Source organism: Macrotis lagotis, chromosome 1 (genome assembly GCF_037893015.1).
Source record: "Macrotis lagotis isolate mMagLag1 chromosome 1, bilby.v1.9.chrom.fasta, whole genome shotgun sequence".
NCBI lineage: Eukaryota > Metazoa > Chordata > Mammalia > Peramelemorphia > Peramelidae > Macrotis > Macrotis lagotis.
This window is the reverse complement of record NC_133658.1, coordinates 805,677,422-805,702,825: the sequence shown is the minus strand read 5'-3', so window position 1 is coordinate 805,702,825 and position 25,404 is coordinate 805,677,422. Positions and strand designations below refer to the sequence as shown.

Genomic DNA, 25,404 nt, shown 5'->3' with positions numbered 1-25,404 from the left:
AATCAGGGTTCAAATGTCTTCCAATACTCTGGTCATTGTATAAATTGTTCAATTTGTTCTGCTTGTGTCCCTCTGTCAGCACACCCAAGTCTTACCAAATTTCTCTAAATTCTTCATATTTGTTGTTTGATAGAATGCCATTAAACAATGAGGACAACTATTAAAGAATATCAGAGATGATGAATCCCTTAAACTTATAGAATATCAAATGTTTGAGATGGTAAGAGAATATAGAGATCATTTGGGTTAAACTCGTTTAGTTAAACCCATACAGAACAGACACTGAGAGGTAATGGAGGTCAGCTAGTTAATAGGAGAAACAGGTCTAGAATGGGTGCAGTGCAAAGCCTTCTTTCAGGATAGCTGTCCCCAACAAACACAACCTGTTTGGCTCCTTTCTCCTCCCAACCTCCTTGATGACAAGTTCCCAGCTGTTACTTAAAATGTAATTCTACCCAAAGGCCTTCCAGAATTGTATGCCCTTTTACTAAATTGGAGCTATAAATAATAAACATGCCAGGGAAATTTTTGGTTGCTAGTCACTTGCTGTTCACTTTGTGGTGTCTGAACATTGTTTTGGCTGGTTCCTCATTTGTTCTGATCCAACTGGTGCCCTCATTCTGCAAGCCTAAGAGCGATTGCAAACCCCCAGGGCTGAGGCTGAATTTCCCAGTACATCTTGTACAACACTGAGCAGGCTGTCAGAGCTCAACAAATAATAATATAATCTATGGTGCATGTTTACATTTGCCACATTCAATATTATGCACCACTGCCCGTGCAGCCAAAGCTCCGACAGGCAGCAAGACACCCATCAAGGGAGGAAGGAAAACAGCCCACACTTGGGGAACATTGATAAACTGTAACCCTGCTTAGAATTTCTTTCCACATCAACAAAAACCTGCTCAAAACCAATAGCTGAGAGAGAGAGAGAAGGAAAACAGGAGGAAAAAAGACAGTCATATGTCAATCCTCCCTCTGAGCCTTAATTCTCAGTGTAGAGGATAGGGAGTTGGATTAAATGATTTCTAAGGTACCTTAACATCCTATGTCTGTGTTTTGATGTCCTATGTTTGATGCTGTTAACCAATTCCATCACTCTATGATACTCTGGTCTTTAGGCTTGGAATCAGGACAGATCTGATCTTAGATCCTGCCTCAGACGCCTTCTAGTAGTGTGACCATGAATAAGTCACCTTATCATAAAATAGGTTAATAATAGTAACCTGCCTCTCAGGTTGATGTGAAAGTAAAATGAGTTATTTGTCAAGTGCTTTGTTAATGTTAAAGCTCTGTAGTATTAGTAGTAATAGTGGAAGGAGGAGGAATAAAGGAAGAGGAGGAGGTAGTGGTGAAGGAGGAGTTTCTAACATTCTGATATTTTCTGTTCTAAGACAGAAGCTTTTATTTACCCATTGTGGACCCCTTCTAAAAATTTTATTTTTATATAATTGAAGTAAATGCTTTAATTCAGGTATAGGCTAGTGGAAATTATGTCATTTTTTTTCCATCCAAGTTCACTGACTTACTGAATCCCTTGAGGATCTGTGGATCTCAGATTAAGAACCTCAGCTCTAAGATCTTGAAAACTCTATATTGTAAATTTCTGAATTCCAAGAGCAAGGGTCCCTTCTTGCTCTCAAAGTCTGCAAGGCTCCTCAAGCTATACAATTGCCAAGCACTACGTCCAGTATATGGTATCATGAACATTGGTCTTATAAAAGATAGCCCTTTTTAAGCTTGCTCTGGGAATTGTGGGCCAAGCTTGATTTTCATAAATGTTGTAGCAGTAAAACCTTTCACCAAGTTTCTTATTTGTTCATTGGTGTTTTTTTTCCTCTCTAAGACATAAACTTTGGGGAAATCAAATAGCTCCCAATATAACCCCTTTAATTGGAAGTGAAGTTAATAGAGACTTGTCTTCTAAAAAAAGACATTGTGGGAGGGGAAAAGATCTTGGGGGCTTTTTTCATTACTATTTAAGCTGAGGGAGAACCAACCTCTGCCTCTTAACCAGGAGACTGTTAGGAGCAGGAGCCTCATTAGCCAGGAATTGGAATCCGATGACAGGTCTCCACAGAGCAGAATTCATAGTAAGCAGGAAGGTTAGTTATACATAGATCTGACATCGTGTCCATGTATAACAAGTCTCTCTGAGGGCTGATGAAGCCCTGCATTGTTTCCATTCTTTCTGTAGAGTAATTTGTGCCTTTTCTTGGAGAAGTCATTAATTTCACAGACACTTTCCTGGGTGAAATTCAGAGTCTGAGGGAGGGCCAGACCAAACTAGTACAATGGTGTTCTCCTATGGCTGTCTTCTAGTAGCATTAAGACATCTGAATGAAGAATCTGGGCATTCTCCTTCTGCATTCAAGATGTCACTCACTATGTTTACTGAGGAGAAGAGAAGCCCAAGGGAACCGAGGATCACTACAATATGAAGGCAATATGAGAGATCAGAATCCTGGATTGAGAGTCTAAAAATCTGGACTTAAACCCCACTTATGATCGGCAAAAACTCGGTGAACCTCCCTGGCCTCAGTTTTCTTCTTCACAAATAAAAGGGTTAAATTAAATAAACTCCACTATCCCTTTTGGTCAAAATTCCATGATTGTATGAAATATATGGAAAGTAGTCCTGGTGAAGTGAGACCAAACATACCGTATTGTTAGAACTATAACCAATTCGGTTAAACAAACATTTATTAAGTTTGTCTTGGGGGAATGGACAAGGAGCCAGTTTTGGAATCAAGAAGACCTGGAATCAAGATCAAGATCAAGAAGACAAAAAATGCCTGTGTGTGTGTGTGTGTGTGTGTGTGTGTGTGTGTGTGTGTGTGCGTGCGCTCATGCCAGCACACATCCACACAGTCCTGTTCTCAGTGAAGGAGAATGTGCAAAGTTTAGATAAGACAAGGCCTCCGCCCTCATGAAGCTTAATATCTCATACACATATGCACTTAAATTAAAATTCTCAGTGATCGATAATTAGTCTATGAGAGAGATACAAAACAAAGTTGTCTGAGAAACTGTAAGAGTAAATCTTTTTATTGGGAAGGTAGAGCTAAAGGGACTTGCTGGAGAAGGTGGTCTTTGAACTGAGCTTTAGTAATAGTAATTCACAGTTCAAGATGGGGTGGGTAGTCCCCAAACCTCAGAATTGAAAGGATCCTCCAGAGTCATCTAGATCAACCTGTATCTGAAACAAGTCCCCTGGCCAACCTTCCTAACAAAGTTGCCATCCAGCCATGATAGCAGGCTAGAACCCACTGCTTTCCAAGGGCTGCCCCTTCCCTTTAGGATTGCTCTGAGGGTAAGGAAATTTTGCCTTGCCTTGAGCTGATAGAAAATTTTATGCTTTGCTCCTAGTTCTAACCTCAGGGAACAATTAAGTTTTATTTCTCTTTATCATTTCAACCCTTTAAACACTTGAATATAATTATTATCTACACACACACACACACACACACACACACACACACACACCCTTACTCTAACATGTCTCTTCCCTTCTGTGAACTGAACATCCCCATTTATTTCAGCCAGCCCTCATCTAGTGTTATTTTCAATTATGACACTGTAGTCATAGCTATCAGCATACTCAATTTTGTCAATAATGCCTTTCCTAAAATATAACTCCTTCATCCTGTACTTCATTTGGAATCTGACAACATTCCTGCCACTGGGAGCAAAGTATGAAAAGACATGTAAGTGGAAAAGCAGTATGATTCACTGACTGTATAGATATAGGGAGCACTAAGCTAAGGAATGTACAAGATTAATATAATCAAAGTGGGCTTGCCTATTGGGAAGTTCTATAATCAAAGATTTGGAATTGGAAAAAACTTGAGACCATTAAATCCAGCCCTTAATTTAACATATGAGGAAAATGAGGACAGCAAGTGATTTGTGCTAAATAAGTGACATATCCTGGATTTGAACCCAGACCTCTGCCTCTGAATCCATTGTTCTTTTCACTCTGCTTTTCAAAATTATTCATCAAATCAATTCCAACAAATATGAATTGTAGCTTCAAAATCTCAGGACAGAGGCTATTGAGGCATGTGGGTCTATTGGCCACTGTACTAACTCCAGTCTTTTTTTTAAACCTTCTTATATCTTCTTTTGATAGATTTTCTGTCTTCTCCCTAAATGTCAGAATAATTGCTGCATCTTGTTATTGCTGTCACTTTGCTGGCCTCTATCAGTCAAACTATTCCCTTGTCAGCTTCTGTGAGCTGGGAATCTCCATCACTCGTCTTGCTAGAATTATGTGTAAATTTAGGGTAACTAAGTACTGAGTAAGAGCTTCTGGGTCTCTCCTGCATCATCTTGATTAGCTCAGGACACTGTGACAACTGGTTTGGATGTTCACAAGCCCCTTGGGACTTGCTGTTTGCTCTTAGCTGTGTTCTATATAATTAAAATTGCCCAGTAAGTTAATTTTGCCACTCTAGAACTGTGATAATCTACTTCTCCCAACTGAACCTCTCCTCCTGATTTGCCAGTTGAGAACTACCCTCTGAAGGGAGTGAGTATTAGAAAGACTACTGGATTGGGGTCAGATAATTTGGGTTTGAATCTGCTCTCTTCTGGGTGTGTGACTCAACTTCTCTTCTGTAAACTTCCATTTCCTTCACTATAAAATGAGGGATTTGAATGAGGTGTTCTCAGTGATCTCATACTGTTTGTAATCCAATATTTTTACTTTTATGTGACTTACACACACACAGACACCCACATACACAGAGGGGGAAGGGAGGGAGGGAGGGAGAGAGAGAGAAAGAGAGAGAGAGAGAGAGAGCTATAAACCTGTCATTGCATTATGGTATAATTAACAAGAACTAAACTTCAGAGACATCTTCATCTTTTTCTATGGCTTCAGCTGACCCTAACCCCAGAGCATAATCATCAGGAAACAGGTGATAAATAACACTTTACAACTTCACTTGAAGCTGTGTTACTTTCTAATTATTTATAAGAAGCTATATATAAACATGAATATTATATTCATCTCTTTTCCAGTACCAGGTTTTAATCAGGCATGGAATAGAGAGTTAATGAATCTTCAATAAGAATCCCTCACCTTTAAACAATTCTTTATGGCCACAAAACACCCCCACACACATCTACCATTTCAACTACTTTTCTTCTTTCTTCCCCCACCACAAAATAGGAAATGGTGGACTCCGTGTAAAGTCCTTGGCAAACCTTAAAGCACTATATAAATGCCAGCAATTATTATTGTTGTACTTATTATTTTTATCCCCGTTTTACAAATGAGGAAGCTGAGGCTCAGAGGAATAAAATTATCCAAGTTAACACAGTCAATTAGTATTGGAACCTGACTTGGTCCACTGCTCTTTTGACTACCACATCCAAGTTCACTTTGTCCTATATATTGGTACCATGCTATTTCTATGCTCCTTTCAGATGTCAAATTTCCAGAAATTTTGAAGTCATAAAGCCTCAATTTTCAGGTCTTAGGAAGCAAAAAAGAAAACCTGGAGATCAGTTAAAATTAATATAAATATATAGATATGAATATAAAAATATATATAATCACTTTTTTTCAGTATTCTTCACAGAAACAGAATAGTATTATAAGAAGAATAAAGGACTAGGACTTGGATAGATCTGAATTCAAATCTTGTTACCTAGTGCTTCATAACATTGAAAACACTTAGCTTGACAATCACCATTTCCTCATCTCTACTACTGGACCTCCATGGCTTCCTTTAATTTTTTTCCTTGCTTCTTTTAAGTCCCAACTAAAATGTCATCTTCTACAAGAAATCTTTCCTAACCTCTCTTAATTCCATTGTTTTTACTCTGTTAGTTATTTCCTATTTACAGTAGATAGGACTTGCTTTTTATAAATATTTATTTGCATGTTGTCTACTCCATTAGGAGCAGCTAGATAGCAGTCAGTGCAGATCGAGACTCAAGAAGACCTGAATTCAAGTGTGACTTTCAGACACTTACTAACTTTGTGACTCTGGGAAATTCATTTCACCCTGCTTGCCTCAGTTTCCTCATCTGTAAAATGAGCTAGAGAAGAAAATGGCAAACCACTCCAGAATCTTTGCCAAGAAAACTGCAAATGGATTCATGGAGAATCTGAAAAATGACTGAACTCCTCCTATTAGATTGTAAGCTCAATGACAGTAGAAACTGTCTTTGGCTCTTTTTGTATTCCTAGCACTTAGAACAGTTCCTGCCACCTAGTAATAAATGTTTATTGATTGATTGTTTAATAATAATAAGAATGATAATAATTATGATGATTAGGTTTCCCATTTTATAGAGCACTTTAAGGTTTGCCAAGTGCTTTACATACAGTATATCGTTTGAACTTTGCAAAAGCCCTATATGAGACAGAGCCTGTTATTATCCCTATTTTACAGATGAGGAAACTGAAGCTGGGAGATTGTTTTTGTGACTTGCCCAGGGAGACACAACTAATAGGTATCTGAGGCTGCTTTTGATCTCAGGTGGTCCTGACTCCAGGCCCAGCCCTCTACTCAGTCTTCCACCTGGCTCCCTCACAAAGTTGTTGTAGGGATCAAATGAGATAATGAAAGTAAAGTGCTTTCCAAACCTTTGGAAAAGAAGTGTGCTGGAACCAACTTGAACCAGGTGATATTACATTTTCAGTGAGATCACTTGTGTCTCAGAAAACAGCCGACACTTCAAGTCAGGATTAGATATAGTGATTTGTTGATTATCTAAACTGAAGCAAATGATGGAAGAAAAAATATACATTAAACTTAATAGTTCCCCTTTAGTTTTTTAAAAAGCTAGTTATTTACATTTGCCACCATATTTCCTCACTGTAAATCTATTGGCTATTATCATCAGTTGACTTTAAAAACCAATTTTCAATAGATCATTTCATCTAGGAAGGTATATTTTTTCTCCTTGTAGACCCTAAGATGTGACTAACATATTAGAAGAGAAAAATCATTGGCCTGAGAATTAGGAAAGCTGGGTCCTAATGCTGATAACCTTGCACAAGGTACTTGTACTCCTGGTAAATGATGAAAGGGTTGAACTAGGTGATTTTGAACGTTCTGTTCATTCCTGGTTTACCACTCTATGATCTAAGGCCCCTCTGAACTTCTTTATTCTATCTTCTATGTCCTGGTCTATGTTCTAAAGCTTCTTTCAGCTTCTATGGTCTGTGTCCTGATTTTCTTTGTTCTCAGGTCTTATCCATTCTGTGAGTTGTTTTTTTTTTAATTCTCAAGTCATCTATGATTCTATTTGGAGAAACTGTTATGGGAATACATTCCCTTCTCTCTTCCTCTTAGGTATCAGATTCTACTCAGGCCCCTTTTTAAAGGGGTTGAGCAATGGACACCATCTAATGGAGTCCAAATCAAAACAGGTCTCCTGACAGCTAGCTTCTGATTGAATTTATTATTGCATTACCGTCTTGCTTTTTAAGAACAAGCTGAGCTGACAAGTCACCTCATCACTATTAAAAACAAACAAAAAGACAAAGATGAATTACTCTGATGGAGGGAGCAGGAAGGTAAAGAACTTGTCTTTTCCAAAATGCCAACAAGTATATATAATTCATGTTCTTTAAAAAAATCACTGCCCACATTGAAATGAAAGTTTATGATGATAAAGCAAGTTATGGAATTAAATTCTGGATTCAAAGAGTGTCTTTTCACATCAGTTTGATGAACAGATAACAGCTTCTCTTTGACCACTTGATCATCCTTGTATTGATTTCAAAACCACTTACTGTCCCCATTTGCTTTGTGTCTTAACCTGTTCTGTGTTGTCAATCACTTAAAGGATTAACAAAAGCTACAGTTTAAAAAATGCAGAGATTGTCAGAGCTAGAAGGGACCATAGAGAGATAAAAATATTTCTCTATAGAGCTGGAAGCACCCTTAGGTCCTGGAATGCAAAACTGGGAGGTTCCTCGGAAATTAGATTGTTATAACTAAGAATGTAGAATTAATTTAGTGCTAGAAGAGACCCAAGATCATTCAGTTCAAAATTGTAAATTGAGGTCTAGAAAGGTGATTGCTTCTTGTCCAAGGCCCCCTAGCAAGCTGTGAGCTCCTGGGAACAAGGGTTTAGTTTAGAACATAGTGGGTGCTGACTACTGACTGTGTCGAGTTGTTTCAGTCATGTTTGACTCTTTGTGACCTCATTTTGGGGTTTTCTTGGCAGAGATACTGGAATAATTTGCCATTTCCTTCTCCAGCTCATTTTACAGATGTGGACACTGAGGCAATTAGGGGTAAGTGACTTTTCCGGGGTCATACAACTAGGAAGTGTCTGAGTCAGATTTGAACTTATAAAGATGCCTTTCTGATTTCAAGCCTAGTGCTCTATCCACTACAATACCTATGTCAACTGACATAGTTTCTCTAGGAAAAGGCTCTCCTTTTTTCTCAAAACAAAATTTTTATTGACAACTTAAATTCTTGCATAACTCATCCTTCCAAATGTTTTGAATTCCTCCCTGCCCCACCTGTGGTCATCCCTTTTAACAAAGAATAAAAAAGAACAAAGAAAAAAGTTCAGAACAAATAACCACTACATTGGAAAAGTCTAAAATTATATGGTATTCCATACGCACAGTCCCTGCAAAAAAAAAAAAATGCGTAAGAGGGGGAGCTATGCCTCCCATAGCCCTCCTTTGGTGCCAAATTTGAATATTGTAATTATGCAAAAAATTTCAGTTGTTTTGTCATTTTTGTTCTTTCTATTTACATTGTTAAAGTCATTGTGTATTTTGCTTTTTTGGTTTCTTGGCTGTGATTGTTTCAGGAGATTGCAAATAAGGCATTGTATATTAAAAAAAGACATTCTTCAGAAACAATTCCCTAAGACATTCAAGAACACTTCTATCCAAGTAGCCTTCTCTGCAGACTCCCTAATGCTTCAATCTTTTACATAATACTTTGTAAATAGTAGTTTAGGACACTGTATAGACTGCAGAGGTCATTGAGCTTGTGGAGGCCACACCAAAGGAGAATTTATTGAAGCAAGGCAACCAGATGGTATAGCAGGGAGAACACTGAACCTGGAGTCAGTAAGACCCAAATTCAAATATAATCCTGGACACTTAGTATCTGTATGACCCTAGGCAAGTCACCTAACATCTGTCTACCTCAATTTCCTCATCTGTAAAACAGTACCTATTGTTGTGAAAACAAGTGCCATCATGGTACAAAGCAGTTTGAAAATCTTAAAGAGCTATTGTGATTATTATTGTTGGGAAACTAGGTTTATATTTCCTAGAAAATAGAGGACATGGGGAAACTTTGGTTCAACATAAGTAAAAACTTCCTCCTGATGAGAGCTGTCCCAAAGTACCATGACTGCCTTTGGAAAGGAGGTCTGAGTCACTGGAGGTGACTGGAGCACCATGTGAGGAAGGATTCCTATTCAGAGACAGTTTGGATTAGATGGCCAACCACTGAAGACCCTTCAAGTTCTAAGTTTCTGTGACTTGGGTGATGAAGGCAGAAGCTGTTGCAGTAGTTATCCTGAGTCAATTAGCAGAAGGTTTTCAAATTGAAACCCAGCTCATTATATTATTTTTATTTTTTATATTTATGTATAATTAATATATAACATAATAATTATATATTATACCCATTGTATGTTTCTATATCATATATATTACAAATTATGTATTATATATATATGTTTTATATTTAAATTGCTGAAGTCCAGAAATGCAAGGCTTGGAATAGGAACTATCTCTATTGTCAACAGCAATAACAATAATAGCTAGTATGTTTATAGCGCATTAAGATTTGCCCATATGATGTCATTTGATTCTTTAGAGAAAGGTGCTATTATTACCTCCATTTCATAGATGAGTATACTGAGGCTGAGAGAGATTAAATGGCTTGCCCAGGATCAAAAAAGTAGTAAATTGTTTATACAAGTGTTTAAGGCAAGAGTTGTCCTTGAGCCTTCTGGTTCCAGGTCCTACACTCTATCTACTACTTTATCTACAAAAGAAGTCTTTCAAAATGCTTTTCATCCATTTGTCTCATTTGATCTTCACAACACCTGGAAGGAATAATATAACACCAAAAAACCACACAAATAAAGAAAAATGGAATAAAAGAGGGGATACTCAAGGAGAAAAGAAAGAACAAAATGAGAAGAACTAAGAGCAAAGCATAGAAGTTACAAAAAGGCAACTTTTTTTTCCAAATCAATCAATAGGAAGAAACATTTCCCAACAAATTAGTTGGGGTGGGGGGGTACAGTTGATAAAGTACCTGCCCCAGAGTCAGGACCTGAGTTCAAATCTGAACTCAGACACTTACTGGCAGTGTGACCCTACAAGTCATTTAATCTCAATTGCCTCCCCTAATTTTATACATCCTAAAATTTCAGAAAGATTTCAGATTTTGAAGGGACCTCAAATGAGAACAGTATCAGAGTTTGAACCCAGATTTTCTGGTGCCAGAATACTATGTGTGTTCCCTTATCTACCTGGATCATCCAGATAAAAAGTTAAAATCCCACCTTTAGAAGATATCTTTCCCCCAGTCCTCTTCATTCTAGTGCCTTTCCTCTGGTGATTATCTCTGATTCATCCTATGTAAATTTTGTGTGTACTTGTTGATTTGTAAGTTGTTACCCCCACTAGACTTTGAGCTCCTTGCAAGCAGAAACTGTCTTTCACGTTTCTTTAACATAGAGCCTGGTTCATAGTAGGTTCTTAATATGTGCTTATTGACTGACATGAGGTATCGAGTCTGAGCTTGGCAAGTACCTGTCCTCAGCCAACCTCCATCCCCACCTCCAGTGAAAATGTAAATGAAAAATTAGATTATCACTAATGAAAGGATGAAAGGCAAGCAGTGGACCTGCATAATCCATAGACTGGATACTTGATCTTTGAATTTTTAGAAGTTTACTATAAAGGTCCATAACCTGAGCAGAAGTTAATGAAGTAAGATGATAATGATCTTTGGCTTAGCTCCTGGCTTTTGGTTTTGTTTTAGTTTGAAGGCTGGGGTCAGTGAGGGACAGAAGGGACCAGAGAGAGGAAAACCAACCAGCAAAGAATTGACAAGCTTTAGAAATGAATGTATCCAGAGCAATCCCCAGTGTGGAGTCAAGTTTTGGCAGGCCTTGGAGATGTTTTTTATTGCAAAGATTGAAAAGCAATACAAAATATGAGAAATTTGGCTAGAAATCCTTTCGGAGTGTTGTATAGTTTTTTAAAAAAAAAAGTAATGTGCATTATTTGTGTTTGGGGTCTGGCGCCAGATACCATTGGGAATTTATTGTGTGATAGGCTTCTGATAGATTTACCCCTCTGTGAAGTAGATAGGTATATTGAAGACACATATTATTAAAAAAAGTTCCAGTTAGGTAGGGTAGTGAAAAGAGTGGTGAGTCTCTCATCTTCTTGAGTTTAAGTCTAGTCTCAGACACCTAATAGCTTCATGATTCCAGGCAGATCACTCAGTCCTGTTTGCCTTAGTTTCCTCATTTGTAAAATGACCTAGAGAAAGAAATGGTAAACCACTCCAATATCTTTGCCAAGAAAACCCCAAATGGTGTTACAAAGAATTAATCATGACTGAAGTAGCTGAACAACAACAACCACGCAAGAATCTGCCATGTTATTTCTTAGTAGATAATTCTAAGACTAGTTAAATTGGGAAGGATCTTAATACACACACACACACACACACACACACGTGTGTGTGTGTGTATATATATATATATATATATATATATATATATATATAGTTACCCTTCAATTAGAGAATGATCAGATAAATTGAATATGATGGAATATTACTATATTCACATTTTCATTCCATCCCTGCCCATGACTTTGAAGATGAGAGATATACATCTGAAAATAAATGAAATAATACAGAGTAAAAAATGAATCTGAATATTGTGTAATTATAATGACCCAAAGAAAAGATAGGAGACAGTACTTTAATCTTTGCAGAAGAGGGGAACTGTGGTTATGGAACACTGCATCTCCCATCAAATTTGATTGATATGTTGATTAATTTCATTGGATTGCTTTTTTCATCCCTTTCCTTTTATGGTTTATTTTTAAGATATCTTCTAGTGCAACCTGCTTATTTTACAGCAAAAAAAAAAAAATGAGCCTCAGAGAATAGAAGAGAAGCTTGTTAAATGTTGAATGATAAACCTAAGATTCAAACCCAGGTCTTTGCCTCCAAGAGCAATGATCCTTTTTGCGATTCTATTCTACCTCTGAGATGCCATCTTGATCCAGTTTCCCTTGCATTCTCTCTCTTGGTTTTGCCCTGACACTTCATACATGTCCTAACTCTAGGTCCAAACTGACTCTTACTGAATTATAATCAGATCCAAATTCTTAGAATTCTCCTTCTTTGACCACTCCCCCTCTATCTCTGATCTGATTGAAATTTGGGGTTCCCCCTCTCTTCCAAGGTCCAAAAACACCAGTTTCCTCTTCCATGCCAGGAGCAATTTTGTTGCTCCCAACAGGCCATGAGGCTCCACCAAAAACCCTGCCTCCCCAGTTCCTTATTCTCCCACAGAATACCTTTGGACAAAAGTAGTTGTCACACAAGAGAGCAAGTAAGCAATGCATTTCATCCTTGTTCTTATACCCAGTGAATGAAGATTCCCTCAGAGAATGGTTCAGTGCAAAACTTCCATATTCAGTGGAAAGTTTAGTCTATTATAGAGAAAGTAGGACTGGAAAGAATTTATGGTAGAATTTATGGATTCCCAGAGAAAGGAAAATTATTTACTTGAAGTCACACAACTAGTTAGCTCCCAAGTTTGAACTTGAACCTAGTTATCATGTCACCTAATCTGTTTTTTTTTTCCTCCATAGCAGTCTACTATCTCATAAAGACAAATATTGGTTAATATAGGAGTCATTCTCATATCCATGTTTGAGGTCCATAGAATCATAGAGTTAGAACTAGAAAAGATCTCAGAGGCCATCTAGCCAATCTCCCTCATTTTATGACTAAAGATATTGCATTTGAAGCAGGTTGTAGCTTACCTATGGTCATTCAGATAGTAAGCATCTCTTCTTGATCATCAGAAGAAACTTGTGATACAAAGTAGAAGGCTGTCAGACATACCTTAGAAGACCCAAGCTAAATTGCCAATTGAGAGCATTCTTTCTTCCAAGTTCCCTTCCAAATCTGAAATTCTATTAGGAAAACTCTTGTGAGACAACTGGATGTGGAGCTTTAAGCTATGATTCTTACCTCAAAAGACAGAGGGAGGGTAATGAAAAGGAACCTTGAGAGATATAAGGATGAATGCTTATAAGTATTGGTCAGGACACCCAGAGTGCAATATCAGGAAGTTGAGGTCAGAAGAGAATATAACTGATAATGTCAAGATCTGATTAAAAGTTCAACTATTCCATTCCATGCAACATTTTTAGATATCTACTAAATGTAGGTACTTAGAAGGAGGTTTGGGAAAAAAGGACACATCCTGCACCCTTGAAGGAGCTCATGTTGTCCTAAAACTCATCTCATTGGTTAGCAGCATTTCAGATACTAAAGGAAAAAGACAACTGGCATAATGCATTTCAGAACATTGGACAGATTATCTTCCACCATGCTTGAATTAGCAAAATTCTGTTGTATTTTTTCAAAGGAGTTTGAAAGAATCTTGAACATAAATCTGTAGCACATTTAATGCATAGGGGCTATTTACATAACCGATAGTGACATTCTAGTTACAAATACTTTTCAAATGTGGTAAGTCTAGAATTATTATTTCCTACCTTAAATCCTAAAATGAATATTCAGATCTTTTGAATACTGGCTTAATTAGCTGCTTTCATTAAAAAAAATTTAATGGAAAGCTAAAGTTTTCTTCCCATCATCTTCCTTCGTCAGCTTAAATAATGTGCTCTGAATAAAACATTGGACTTAATTGCTAGCATTATTTTAAAACTGTATATGCATTTGTACAGCAGGATTGGGGGGGAGGGGTTGGGGAGGAAATCAAAGCAGTTACCCTTTCTAAAAACCCAGAACAGATTTTTGTTTGTTTTCTTATTTCCTTATTTATTCAAATTATAATAGGCTGAAAAGACCTTTTACACTCTGTTTATCCTAACCTCTGTTAGGAACCCAGAAAAATGCTAGAACCTATGGAATGGTTTTAATGACTATCCAATTTGACTCCTTAATTTTGAAGAGGAAACATGCCCAAGGTCATACAGAATATTAGCAGTAGAATAAAATACTCTTGACTAGGCAACCAGTTGGCACAGTGAATGGAATAACCAACCCTGGAATCAGGAGGACCTAAATTGAAATGCACCCTCAGATACCTTGGGAAAGTCATTTAACCTTTGCCTCAGTTTCTTCATCTGTAAAATGTACCAGAGAAAGAAATGGCAAGTCACTCCTGCATCTAAGTAAAAAAAAAAAATCCAAATGAGGTCACAAAGAATGACTCATCAATTTAATAATTAAAAAAACAAAGAACCTGGCTCCCAGATCAATGTTTGGTAGGGTATGGAAGAAGAAGCACCACCTTGGAGCATACAGACCCACTCTGAACCCTAGCTCTAAGACATTAATTAACTGGATGACCATCAGCAAGTCATTTAATCTCCCTAAGCCTCAGTTTCCTCCTCTATAAAATAGAAATAATAGCACTTATTGGAACAATTGTAATAGAAAGTTATTGTAAGGCAAGCTCTTTATAAACTTTAAAGTATTATGGGGAATGTAAACTATGATGACCATTATTGTTATTATCAAATGAGATAATGTATGCAAAGTGCTTTGTAACAGCTGAATAAAATACAAACATGAACTGCTATTATCATCAATTCTCAGTCTGCATTGCTGCCTCCCTAGCTCATCAGGTTGAGAAAAGGGGCCTTTGACTTGTTTGTCATATTTCAGCCCTTTCCTCCCTAATTCCAAGTCTATCAGTCTCTTTGAGAAATGGCTGCAACCAATTCCTGAATGTACAGTTGGTCTAATATCATTCAGTGGAGCTCCTACTTGGTCCAACACTAGCCATTTTGGTGCTAGGTTTGTTTGCAAGTTTCTATTCAATATGAATACATATTTTGCATACGAACTGTCTGACATGCCAAACACTTGCAGTGAGTAACTGATATTTTGGATTACAGAGGGCCATATGAAGTTAGCTACATTTTATTTTTTTTAATATATTTTTGGCAATTTTCTCTTCTCTACCTCCAGGAAACCTCCAAGCCTTAGAATCACAGAATCAGAATTTAAGAACTAAAATGTACTTGAAAATCATGGATTCAAAGAATAAATATAAAAGCTTAAAAAAAGGTACCTTAGAATGTTAAATCTGAAAGGGCTCTTAGAACATAGAATACTACAACATAAAACATGGAATATTAAAACTAGAAAATATTTTTAGGACATGAAATGCTAAGGTTGAAAGACAATTTAGAACATAGAATGTTAAAATCCAGAAAATAGAATGTTAGACCTGGAAAGGCCTTTAGAAAATAAAATGTTAAAAATTCAGAAAAAGGAATGTAAGACCTGGAAAGACCTTTAAAATATACATTGTTAAAACTCAGAAAATTTACTTGTAGATTGGTAATTAGTTCTTTTTTGTTCTTTTTTGGTGTGTGTGAGGCAATTGGGGTGAAGTGACTTGCCCAGGGTCAGACAACTAGTAAATATCAGAGACTGGATTTAAACTCAGGTCTTCCTGACACTAGACCTGGCACTCTACCCACTGATCCCCTTAGAGTATACATTTAACTTTAAAAACTATATTTTTATATTTCTATTTTTTCTGCTAGATATTTCTTGATTACATTTTAATCTGGTTCAGGTCACACTTGGAAGTATCATATCTGGCTTATGGTCAATGGGCCATGAGTTTGATATCGCTGCTCTTCAGTACAAGTACAAAAGCATAACGTAAGTATGTGAGGAAGATGAGATAGTGAGCCTCTTGTGCTATACTAATGGAACCTGACCTAGTTGGTATGCCATTTTGAAATTGTTAGACCTATTTCTTAGGCTAAGGGAGGAAGAAGGTCCCCCATAGGTTACCATGTTCCCCCATATATAAGAAGCTCCCATATAAAAGACACATCTTAATTTTGGGGCCTGAAATTTGAAAAAAATGTATTATATGAAGTTATTGATCTCAAGTTTTATTCATCACAAATGCAACTCCTCATCACTGTCAAAACTCCCATCCATTAGCTCATCCTCATCTTTGTTTGATGATGAATCACTGCCTCAGGAGAGGCTCTGACTTCTCTCCTGCCTATGCTCTGGTCTGTGGTTGACCACAAGCACTCCCTGGGCAAGTCTGATGCATGGACACATGATTAAGACCATTCCATTTCATGAACCAGAAGCACCAGTTGTGTCCTCCTTTGAAATCAGTCACTTCTTTTCCATCAGCAATTCTTCTTGCCTCCAGCTGAACCATATTTGTGGACACAGGAATTCTACTTGCCCTTAAATTCATCTCTTCAATCCCCTCTCTGCATCAGGCCATTTGGCTGAATTGCCTCTCATGTTCTTTTTCTGCTGTGGCATTTTCAGTAGGGTTTCTTCTTCCCATAGCAAGTCTCAGACTGTTTTTTCAGTAGGAGGAGGACCAAAATGATGGTCAGCTGCACAATTTCAATTCATTTTTGCAAACTGGATCACTTTGAACTTGAATTCAGCACTGTATGAAAATCTTTACTGAGCCATTTCTGGGCACAACATGCAAAACATAAAGTAATATAATGGTAACAAATGTGAAATAATGAGTGCAAAGGCAACAAGCATGAAAAAGTGGGAAATGCAAGTAAAAAAATCTATAACCACTGTATAAGGCGCTCCCAGTTTTTAGACCACAAATTTTTTGAAAAAGTTGTGTCTTACACATGGGGAAATACGGTAAATGTTTCCCAACCAAGCTAAACAAAAGAAATCTGAGGGTTACACTTCTGGTGCCTTCTCTAAAAGGTCACTCCCACATCTCTTTTTTTCTTTTGATGGTTAAATGTCGAGATGCAGCCGTTCCTATTTTAGAAAAGTTCTATTGAGACCAAAAAAAAAAAAAAAAAGAATAGTTGTATTTTACTTTAGGACTTGGCCACAAGCCTGTTTGGCTAGAGGCTTCTATTGCCCACAAGGGAATGGGTGGAAGTCAACTTAATCTTCCTTCTGAATGCAAAGTTACTTCATAGAGGGCTGATCTAAAATTTCCTCTTCTCCAAGTCTGCTTTCATAGAGGTTATATGAGACCCATCCAGGCCTGGTTTAGAGTTCTATCAATTGTAGGAAAATCCCCAAGGGAAAGTAAAGAGGAAAGACAGACATGTAGAAACTGCCCCTAGAGATAAGGTAATTGTAGTATCTGGAATCTAAAAGGGTAGACTGTTAAAGGAAATCTAAAAGATAACAGGGCACAGGGAGAAAAGATCTGCCCACAATTCACCAAGTAAAAATAGAATAGAATTACGCATCATTTGAACCTTAGTTCAAAACTATGGTCCTGCTATTTATCCATTTGGCCAAATCATTTATCCTTCCTGAGTCATGGTTTCCTCCATTATACAATGAAAGAATTGGACCAATCCATTTCTAAGATCTTTTCTAGTTTATATCTAGGATCCTGTGCCTGAAGCTCACATCTTAGCTCTCAATATCTGTGTGGCCTTGGGAAAGTGGCTTGCCATCTATGAGACTTAGTTTCTCTATCTGTAAAATGAAAAAAAAACTAGTGATATTTTTGGTCCATCCCTAGTTCTAAATCTTGTGAACTGCTTAAAACGAGATCGTTCCAACAATGAGCAATTCCATTTTCCTTGATGACAGGAAACATATTTTGGTGCCATTGAAGTATGATTGATGGCATCAGTCTTCCCCATTAACAGGAGAGATAATTTCACATAAATAGATGGGGAGACCTCCCAGGTGAGATGAGGAACCTGCCACACCACTTAGCTCACTTGCTGTATAATTGCATTGAGACCAAGGTCTTTGGGAAGGAAATGGCTGATGAAATTCACATTAGCCAGATTCCTGGGGGGCTCTTCCATGCATTGTGGGTAGCCGATCTTGCCTCTAGAAAGGACAAGTTGACACTGGAGAGGCCAGCTGCTTACAAGCCTGGTGTTAATTGTTTTTCCCCCTAAACAGGGACAGGTTTATCACCCAGGGAAGTAAAGATTTGAGGATCTAATCATGCAGGGCCTGAGACTCGGGTCTTTTTAACAGACTTCAAATTTATGCATGCTGTCCAGGCCTCTTTATTACTATTCTTTGGAAAATATGAGCCTTGGGGGAGCCAGTTTTCCTCATAGAGTGTAAATAAAGCAATTGTTACAGTCCCTAGGAGGGCAGGAGGGGAGATGGCAGGTAGACTTGGCTACTTGACACTGAAGAAAGACAGATTTATTTGAAATGTGTAAGTCAATAAAAGAAACAGAGGCCCAGTGCTGAGCTGTAGTGGGGAACACAGGAAGCCAGGGGCGCAGATTTGTCTTTTGGAGCATTGACAAGCTGGAACACTTCCAGGGAAGGGCAACCAGGTTGGGGAATGGACCGGAGACCACTTTGTCTAGCTCTCATCATAAGGCTGTCTTAACATCAAATCATAATCAGCCCTTTTGCAATTCCCACCCACTTCTTCCAATTCTGCCTTCAGAGGACAAGGAAAAGTCCTATCTCTCTCCAAAGACAGTCCTCCAAATTCTTGAAGAGAAAAACCATACCCTCCTCCCCTGAGCAGACAGCCCCAGTTCCTTCATTCTCCATATGATAGTCTTTGGTCTTCTCACCGTCTCACACATGATCCAGCTTATCAATCAATTCCCTTCCAGATATGTGAAGCTCACAACTAATTCTCTCTGGGCTTCACCTTCTTCATAGCTGCTGATTTAGCATAGCCCCCCTCACTCAAATCCGATTCATGTGTTTTTCATGACATCACCTCACTGATGTAGTCTTCTTCGATCCAGCTTATCAATTCCCTTCCAGATATGTGAAACTCACAACTAATTCTCTCTGGGCTTTACTTTCTTCATCTACAAAAATGAGTGTATTAAACTTCTAAGACCATTCCCCCCACTAAGATTTTATGATTCTTTCTTGGAGCTAAGTTGACCCTTTCAAAAGTGGATGTCTTCTGCTACTTCAAAAGCTGGAAGCAAAGAACCTCAACCATCTTTCTCTGGGCCAATTTTTGGGGGGGAGATACAAATTACCAAGTCAAGAATAAATCTGTCTTCTAAATCCATTATGTGACTCAGTTTCCTCATTTTAATATTGGGAATAATCCTACTTGTACTGCCTGTCTTTTGGTTTTCATGTGAGCTATGTACTATTTAAACCCTAAAGCACCACGGAAATGTGAGTTATTATTATTAATATCTGATTTTCACATTAATGTTTAGCATCTCTAGAAAATTAAACTGCAGGAGATATTTGCAAACAAATGACTCCTGAGGGGGATCTTGCTACAAGATCTTAGTAGTGGATTATGACTTAATCCTTCTCTAATCCCAGGAAAAAAAGTGAAGGAACCAAACCTGATCACAGGACAATAATCCATAGGTGATATGCATTAATTGTTCCAAAATTATATTGACTTTTACCTTTAAAATGAGAATCTTATTAGGGAGATGTTATGTTATAACAGATCTGGATTCAGGTTCTGCTGCTAACTCTGCCTGTGTGAGCTGAAGCCAGCTGTTTAGTAGTAGTGGTAGTAGTAGTAGTAGTGGTGATAGTAGTAGTGGTAGTAGTAGTAGTAGTGATGGTGGTGGTGGTGGTAGTAGAAGAAGGAGAAAAAGAAGTGGAAGTAGAAATAGAAGTGGTTGCAGTAGTAGCAGCAATAATTGTAGTAATAGTAGCAGTAGTAGTAGTAGTTGTGGTGATAGTAACTAGATGATGCAGTAGATAGAGAACTGGTTTTGGAATCAGGACAGGAGTTTGAATCCAGTCTCTGACACTTACTAGTCCTGTGACCTTAGCAAATTACTTAACCCAAATTGCCCCAGGGCCATCTCCAGTCATCCTGATTCATATCTGGTCCCTGGACCCAAATGACTCTAGAGGAGAAAGTGAGGCTGCTGACTTAGCATAACCCCCCTCACTCAAATCCAGTTCATGTGTTTGTCATAACATCACCTCACTGATGTAGTCTTCTTCGAAAATAAAAGACAAATTGTAAAGTTGTGATGGTAGTGGTGGTAGAAGCATTTTATAATTATTATCTTATTTGATCCTCACAACTATGATGTTGTTATTATCCCCATTTTACTTCTCTGGGCCTCAGCATCCTTATCTGCAAAATGAGGAGGTTGAGTTAAATGACCTCTAAGGTCTTATTCATTTGTAAATCTCTTTTCCTCTGAAAAGATATCAGTTCTTTCACAATACATATCATCTTGGTCCCATTCTCTCTCTCTTCCTAAAACCATAGTAAAGTTCTCATTACTGTCTGCCTAGAGTATTTCAATAGCCTATTTAAAATAGTTATTGATGCATTTCTTACATCACCATAGTATCCCATATAGTCCTTCCTCTCCCAATTTCCAAGAACCATCCCAAATGAGAAATAGGATTTTCAAGAGGCAGAAACAAGTTAGCACAACTGATTGAAACATTAAGAAAGTCCAAAAATATGCAATGTGTGAAATCCATGAACCTCCCACTTCTCTAAAGGGGTAGGTGAAGGATTTTTTCTCATATCTCTTCATTGGAGTCTCATTGGATCTTCATAATTTTGTTTTAACTACCAAAATTGTAACTGTTAGGTGCATTGAGTGTGTTCTTTACATTTACATTGTTGGATAATGTTTGCATAATGTTTCCTTGGTTCCACTTACTTTGCTGTGCATTAGTTCACAGCCTCCATGTTTCATGCTTCTCTAAATTCATCACACACACACACACACACAATTTTATACAGCATAGTAATATTTCATTACATTCATGTCCAGTTCTTTCCCTTCAAAGCCTTATAGCATATTACTCCCTTCCTGAACTCTACAGTAGTCAAACTACTCTTGAACTATATTCCACAGAACATATTAGATTTTCTCATCTCTACACTTTTATCCACACTGTTCCCTATGCCTGAAATGCCCTCTTGCATTCTCTTCATGTGTTGATTTTCTTCCTAATATATAAAGCATAACCAAAGTACAGTCTCACCCAGAATCTTTTTGCTGATTCTTTGCTAATTAGTAATGATGTTAAAGATTAACATCATCATATTTTTTAACTTCTCTCCTGTATTAATGATGAATTATTGGGTATTATAGTTGTTTTGGTTCTTTCTCTCCCCTCTTAAATTGTGAGCTCTGTAAGAGCAGTAAATAAGCCTTAACTGAATTTTGTTTCTCCCCAATACAGATTGAGGTGCCACACACACACACACACAAACACACACACACACACACACAAATGATACTTAATAAATATATGAAGATCTGATTTGTGTAATTCAAATGGATCATTTTTTCTTAAAAAGCATTGTTTTTCTCTCTTCAACCTCTCTCTACCCTTTTAGGCATGCCTGTGTCATTCGAGGCCAAGTGATGACATCCGATGGGACTCCACTGGTTGGTGTGAACATCAGTTTTGTCAATAACCCTCTCTTTGGGTATACCATCAGCAGACAAGATGGCAGGTATGTATTTCTTTGTAGTCAACAGGATATGAAAACTGGTTTTCAATGATCTTCTATCCTTACTCTGTTTTGTGGTTAATAGAATATGTGAAAACAATGAGTAAAACAACCTTTACTCCCCAATTCTTTATGACATAATTTACAGTTATGTCACCATCAAGACACATTCTTTTGAATGTCCTATAGCTTATTCATGCCCTCCTTAAATGTGGTGACCTGAAGGGGCATGATAAGGCAGCTAAAGACTGGCAAGAGAAGGACCATCATCTCCCTGTGAGATATAAAATATAAAATCCCCAACTACATATGAATTTTGTTTGTTTAGGGTGTTTTTAGGGATTCTAAATCTTGGGTCTATGGACCCTCAAGATGGCACAAGGGGTCCTTGAATAGATTTCAAGGAATCCCTAAACTGGAATTGAGAAAAATGATATAATTATTTTCACTAACTTCTAATTCAAATTTTACATTTTCTTCAGTTATGAATTTTTTTCTCAAAAATTCATTCTATGAAGGAGACCATAAGATTTACCAAGCTGCCAAAGGGATCTATGACACACAAAAAGATTAAGAATTCCTGTTTTAAGAGAAGAGGCAAAGTCAGAACTGGGATATGAATCCAATTCAATGAACTGAAATGAATGATGCATGCATAATGGTAGAAAGTTACAAAGGGCTCTCAGATCATATGAGAAAATATTTTTCTGTGGTGTAAGAAGAAGGAATCTAAGGAAAGCTCCTGAAGGAGTGACATTTGTACTGAACCTTGAAGTATGAGAAGGACACCAGAAAGGTATATGGAAGGACAATCCTGGGGAGGCTTTAGGTTGCATGCTAAATTCTGACCACTCAATTCATAATGTTGGTCATGATGGTACTCAGACAAGATGGAGGATGAGCTGGTACAAATACATAAGCCCTCAAGACAACATGTCTTTGATTTCACTTTGTAAAGAGGGTATTTCATTGTCATCCACTTTATTATATGAGAGATCTGTCCCAGCTCTTACTGCAGATGCTCTTATTTCTGATGAGAAATCATGTAGACTGAAGCTATTGCAAGAATTAACATATCTAGTACAATAACTGATAAGCCAGGATCTGACCCTGACATTGTTCTCTCCACATTTTACTCAGTAGTTATTTAATTAGCAATTTATTATCATTGAGAAACACTTCAAATACTTTTTGACTATGTCACTCCCCTTCTCAAAAATGTCTAGTTGGCCTCCTTCTACTCTAGGATAAAAATCCAAGGACATTAAAAATCTCTTCTACTCTGGCTCTTAACAAACTTTTAGTCTTTTTTTCAAATTACTCCCCTTCCCACATTCTGTGTTCCAGTCAGCTTCCTTCCCTAGTTGCTCCCCAAACTTGGCATGTCATCCCCCCCTCTCCCTGCCTTTGCCCAGGCTGTGACTCATGCCTGCAATGCACCCTCTAATCACCTCTGCCTTTTATAAACCCTAGATTTCTTCAAGGCTCATATCACGATCTTGGCCTTTTCAAAATGTAAAGACTTCTTAAAATTAACAAAACACTTTTTCAGCTAAAAGTTGATCACTATTACTAACAACTTATAACACATTTCTGAAGTTCATTAAGACATATTTTACTCAGGGTGCTAGGTGGTATAGTGATTAGAACACAGCATAAAGTCTGAAGGATCTGAGTTCTAATCTAGACTCATAGATATGTACTAACCTTGTGACCCTGAGCAAATCACATTACCTCGATTGCCTCAAAAAAAAGATATCCTTTTTTTACTCATGATTTACTCACAAGAACCCCATCAACTATTTAATGCAAGTATTATATCATCCCCCATTTTACAGATTAGGAAACTGAGGCCAAGAAAGTGACCTCCCCAAGAATGCATAGCTCATTAGAGCAGAGAGCTAGGGTCTGATTTTTACTTTATACCACCTTTCCACACAAGTAATAGGAGCTTTTCTGCTTGCTGGGAGAGAGATGGAGACTCTTAATGTTTGTCCTGTCAGTAATGATGGGTTTTCTATTTTTAATAAACCAAGGTGAGAGAAGGTCCATCTGGCTAAATCATGTATCTAGAAACTTTCTTCTCACCCTCCTGTTGGAGATAATGCTGCAGGCTGATTGATTTTTAACACCTGTTTAATCGACTACCAGGCTTCAGTTTGTCCTAGCCAGGGTGATAATGAAGTGGGTGATTGGCTGTTAAGAACCAAGATTTTCATTTAAAGAAAAAAAAAAAAAGCATCTTCTCATTCAAGCACTTCCAAGAGGAAGTGGGAAATAACCAAATTTGATTAACAAGTGTTCCTTTAGGACCAGTGATTCTCCCATTTAAAGGATGAACTTCCCAGCCCAGACAGCAAGTGACAACCTCTGGAGCCATTATAGGCAATGTTTCCCTATGGAATTGTTCCACTGATCTGGCTTTAAAAGCTATGCCACGGCTCACTGACAGCATATACATGGGGGGTCTTTGAGCAAGACCGTTATATGTAGTCACCTTCTTTCTGAGGGTGGTGGCTGTTGGTTGTTGTTATTGTTGTCTATCCTTTGTTCTCGAGGAGGACCATGACTTCTGGAAGGTGATAACAGTAACATGCAAATGAATTGGATCTAAGTGACAGGGTTGTGAAAAATTACCGGCCTCACTTTCTCCTCTGGAACCATTTGGGTCCAGTGACCAGATAGGAATCAGGACAACTGGAGATGGCCCTGGATGCAGTGGGAGACCTTGACTGTTTCTATGATAAGGAACCTTCAAGAACATCTAATCTAATCCTCACTCAGATAACACATCTTATCTTCCAAATCTCCCCCCAAACCATCCTCTCATCCTAGCTTGAAGATTTCTAGGGATGGGGAACTCATTAATTCCTGGTAATGGTCCAGTGTATTTGATTAGCTCTCAGAGATAAAATGTCATTCCTTAAATCAAGCTAAATTCTATTTCCTAGTAGTTTCTGTCCTATAAGACCAAAGAGAACAAAGCAAATCTTTCTACTATAATAGGCCTTAACCTCCTGGAAGGCCTTTTCCAACTTCCCCAGTTCTTTCAACCAATCCTTTATGACATAATTTGCAGTCATATCACCACCCAGACACATTCTTTTAAATGTCCTATAGCAGAGGGTATTCATGCCCTCTTTAAATATGGTGACCTGAAGGGGCTATCCATATGGCAGCTCAAGACTGGCAAGAAAGGCACCATCATCTCCCTTGTGAGATATAGAATATAAAGTCCCTAACTACATTTGAATTTTGTTTGTTTAGGGGTTTTTTAATGGTACTGCAAATTAGAGAGTGCTGATATCATTATACTCCTTTAAGAAGTAGAAACATATACAGAGCTAGCAAGGATAATTCATTAAAATAGAAAGTTTTTGGATACTATTGCAAATAATATTTCCTCCCCTTTTCCCTTCAGTCTTTCTAGCATCTGTATACCAAATGAATTCTTATCCAGCTCAACTGTGCCCTCCCCAAATTGAAAGTTTTTCTCTCAAACAACAAGCTAGAAATCTCAGAGATTTTTCTGACCCCTGATCCTGCCAATACCTGAGGCAGGTCTTAAAACTCAGGTTTTCCTGACTCCAGGTCCAACATTCTTTCCATCATGCCACCTAACTAACCTAAATATGCTTGGTTATGGATAGCTAACCAATGAATTTTTTATTTAGTATCTACCATGTGCTTGTTGCTAGGGCTACACATACAAATAAGGAAACTATCCCTATTCATAAGGAGCTTAACAAAAGAATCTGA

General features: G+C 37.7%; 1 protein-coding gene across 7 annotated transcripts in view; it reads left to right on the top strand.

Annotated features, from left to right (window-relative positions):
• Nucleotides 1–25,404, top strand: part of TENM4 (teneurin transmembrane protein 4) — a 1,252,272-nt gene that overhangs the window by 1,130,142 nt on the left and 96,726 nt on the right. For all 7 annotated transcript variants that reach the window (XM_074216997.1, XM_074217000.1, XM_074216995.1 and 4 more), the window contains one exon: nucleotides 21,529–21,648. In XM_074216997.1, the coding sequence (XP_074073098.1) occupies nucleotides 21,529–21,648 (120 nt within the window). The remainder of the gene's footprint in view (nucleotides 1–21,528; nucleotides 21,649–25,404) is intronic.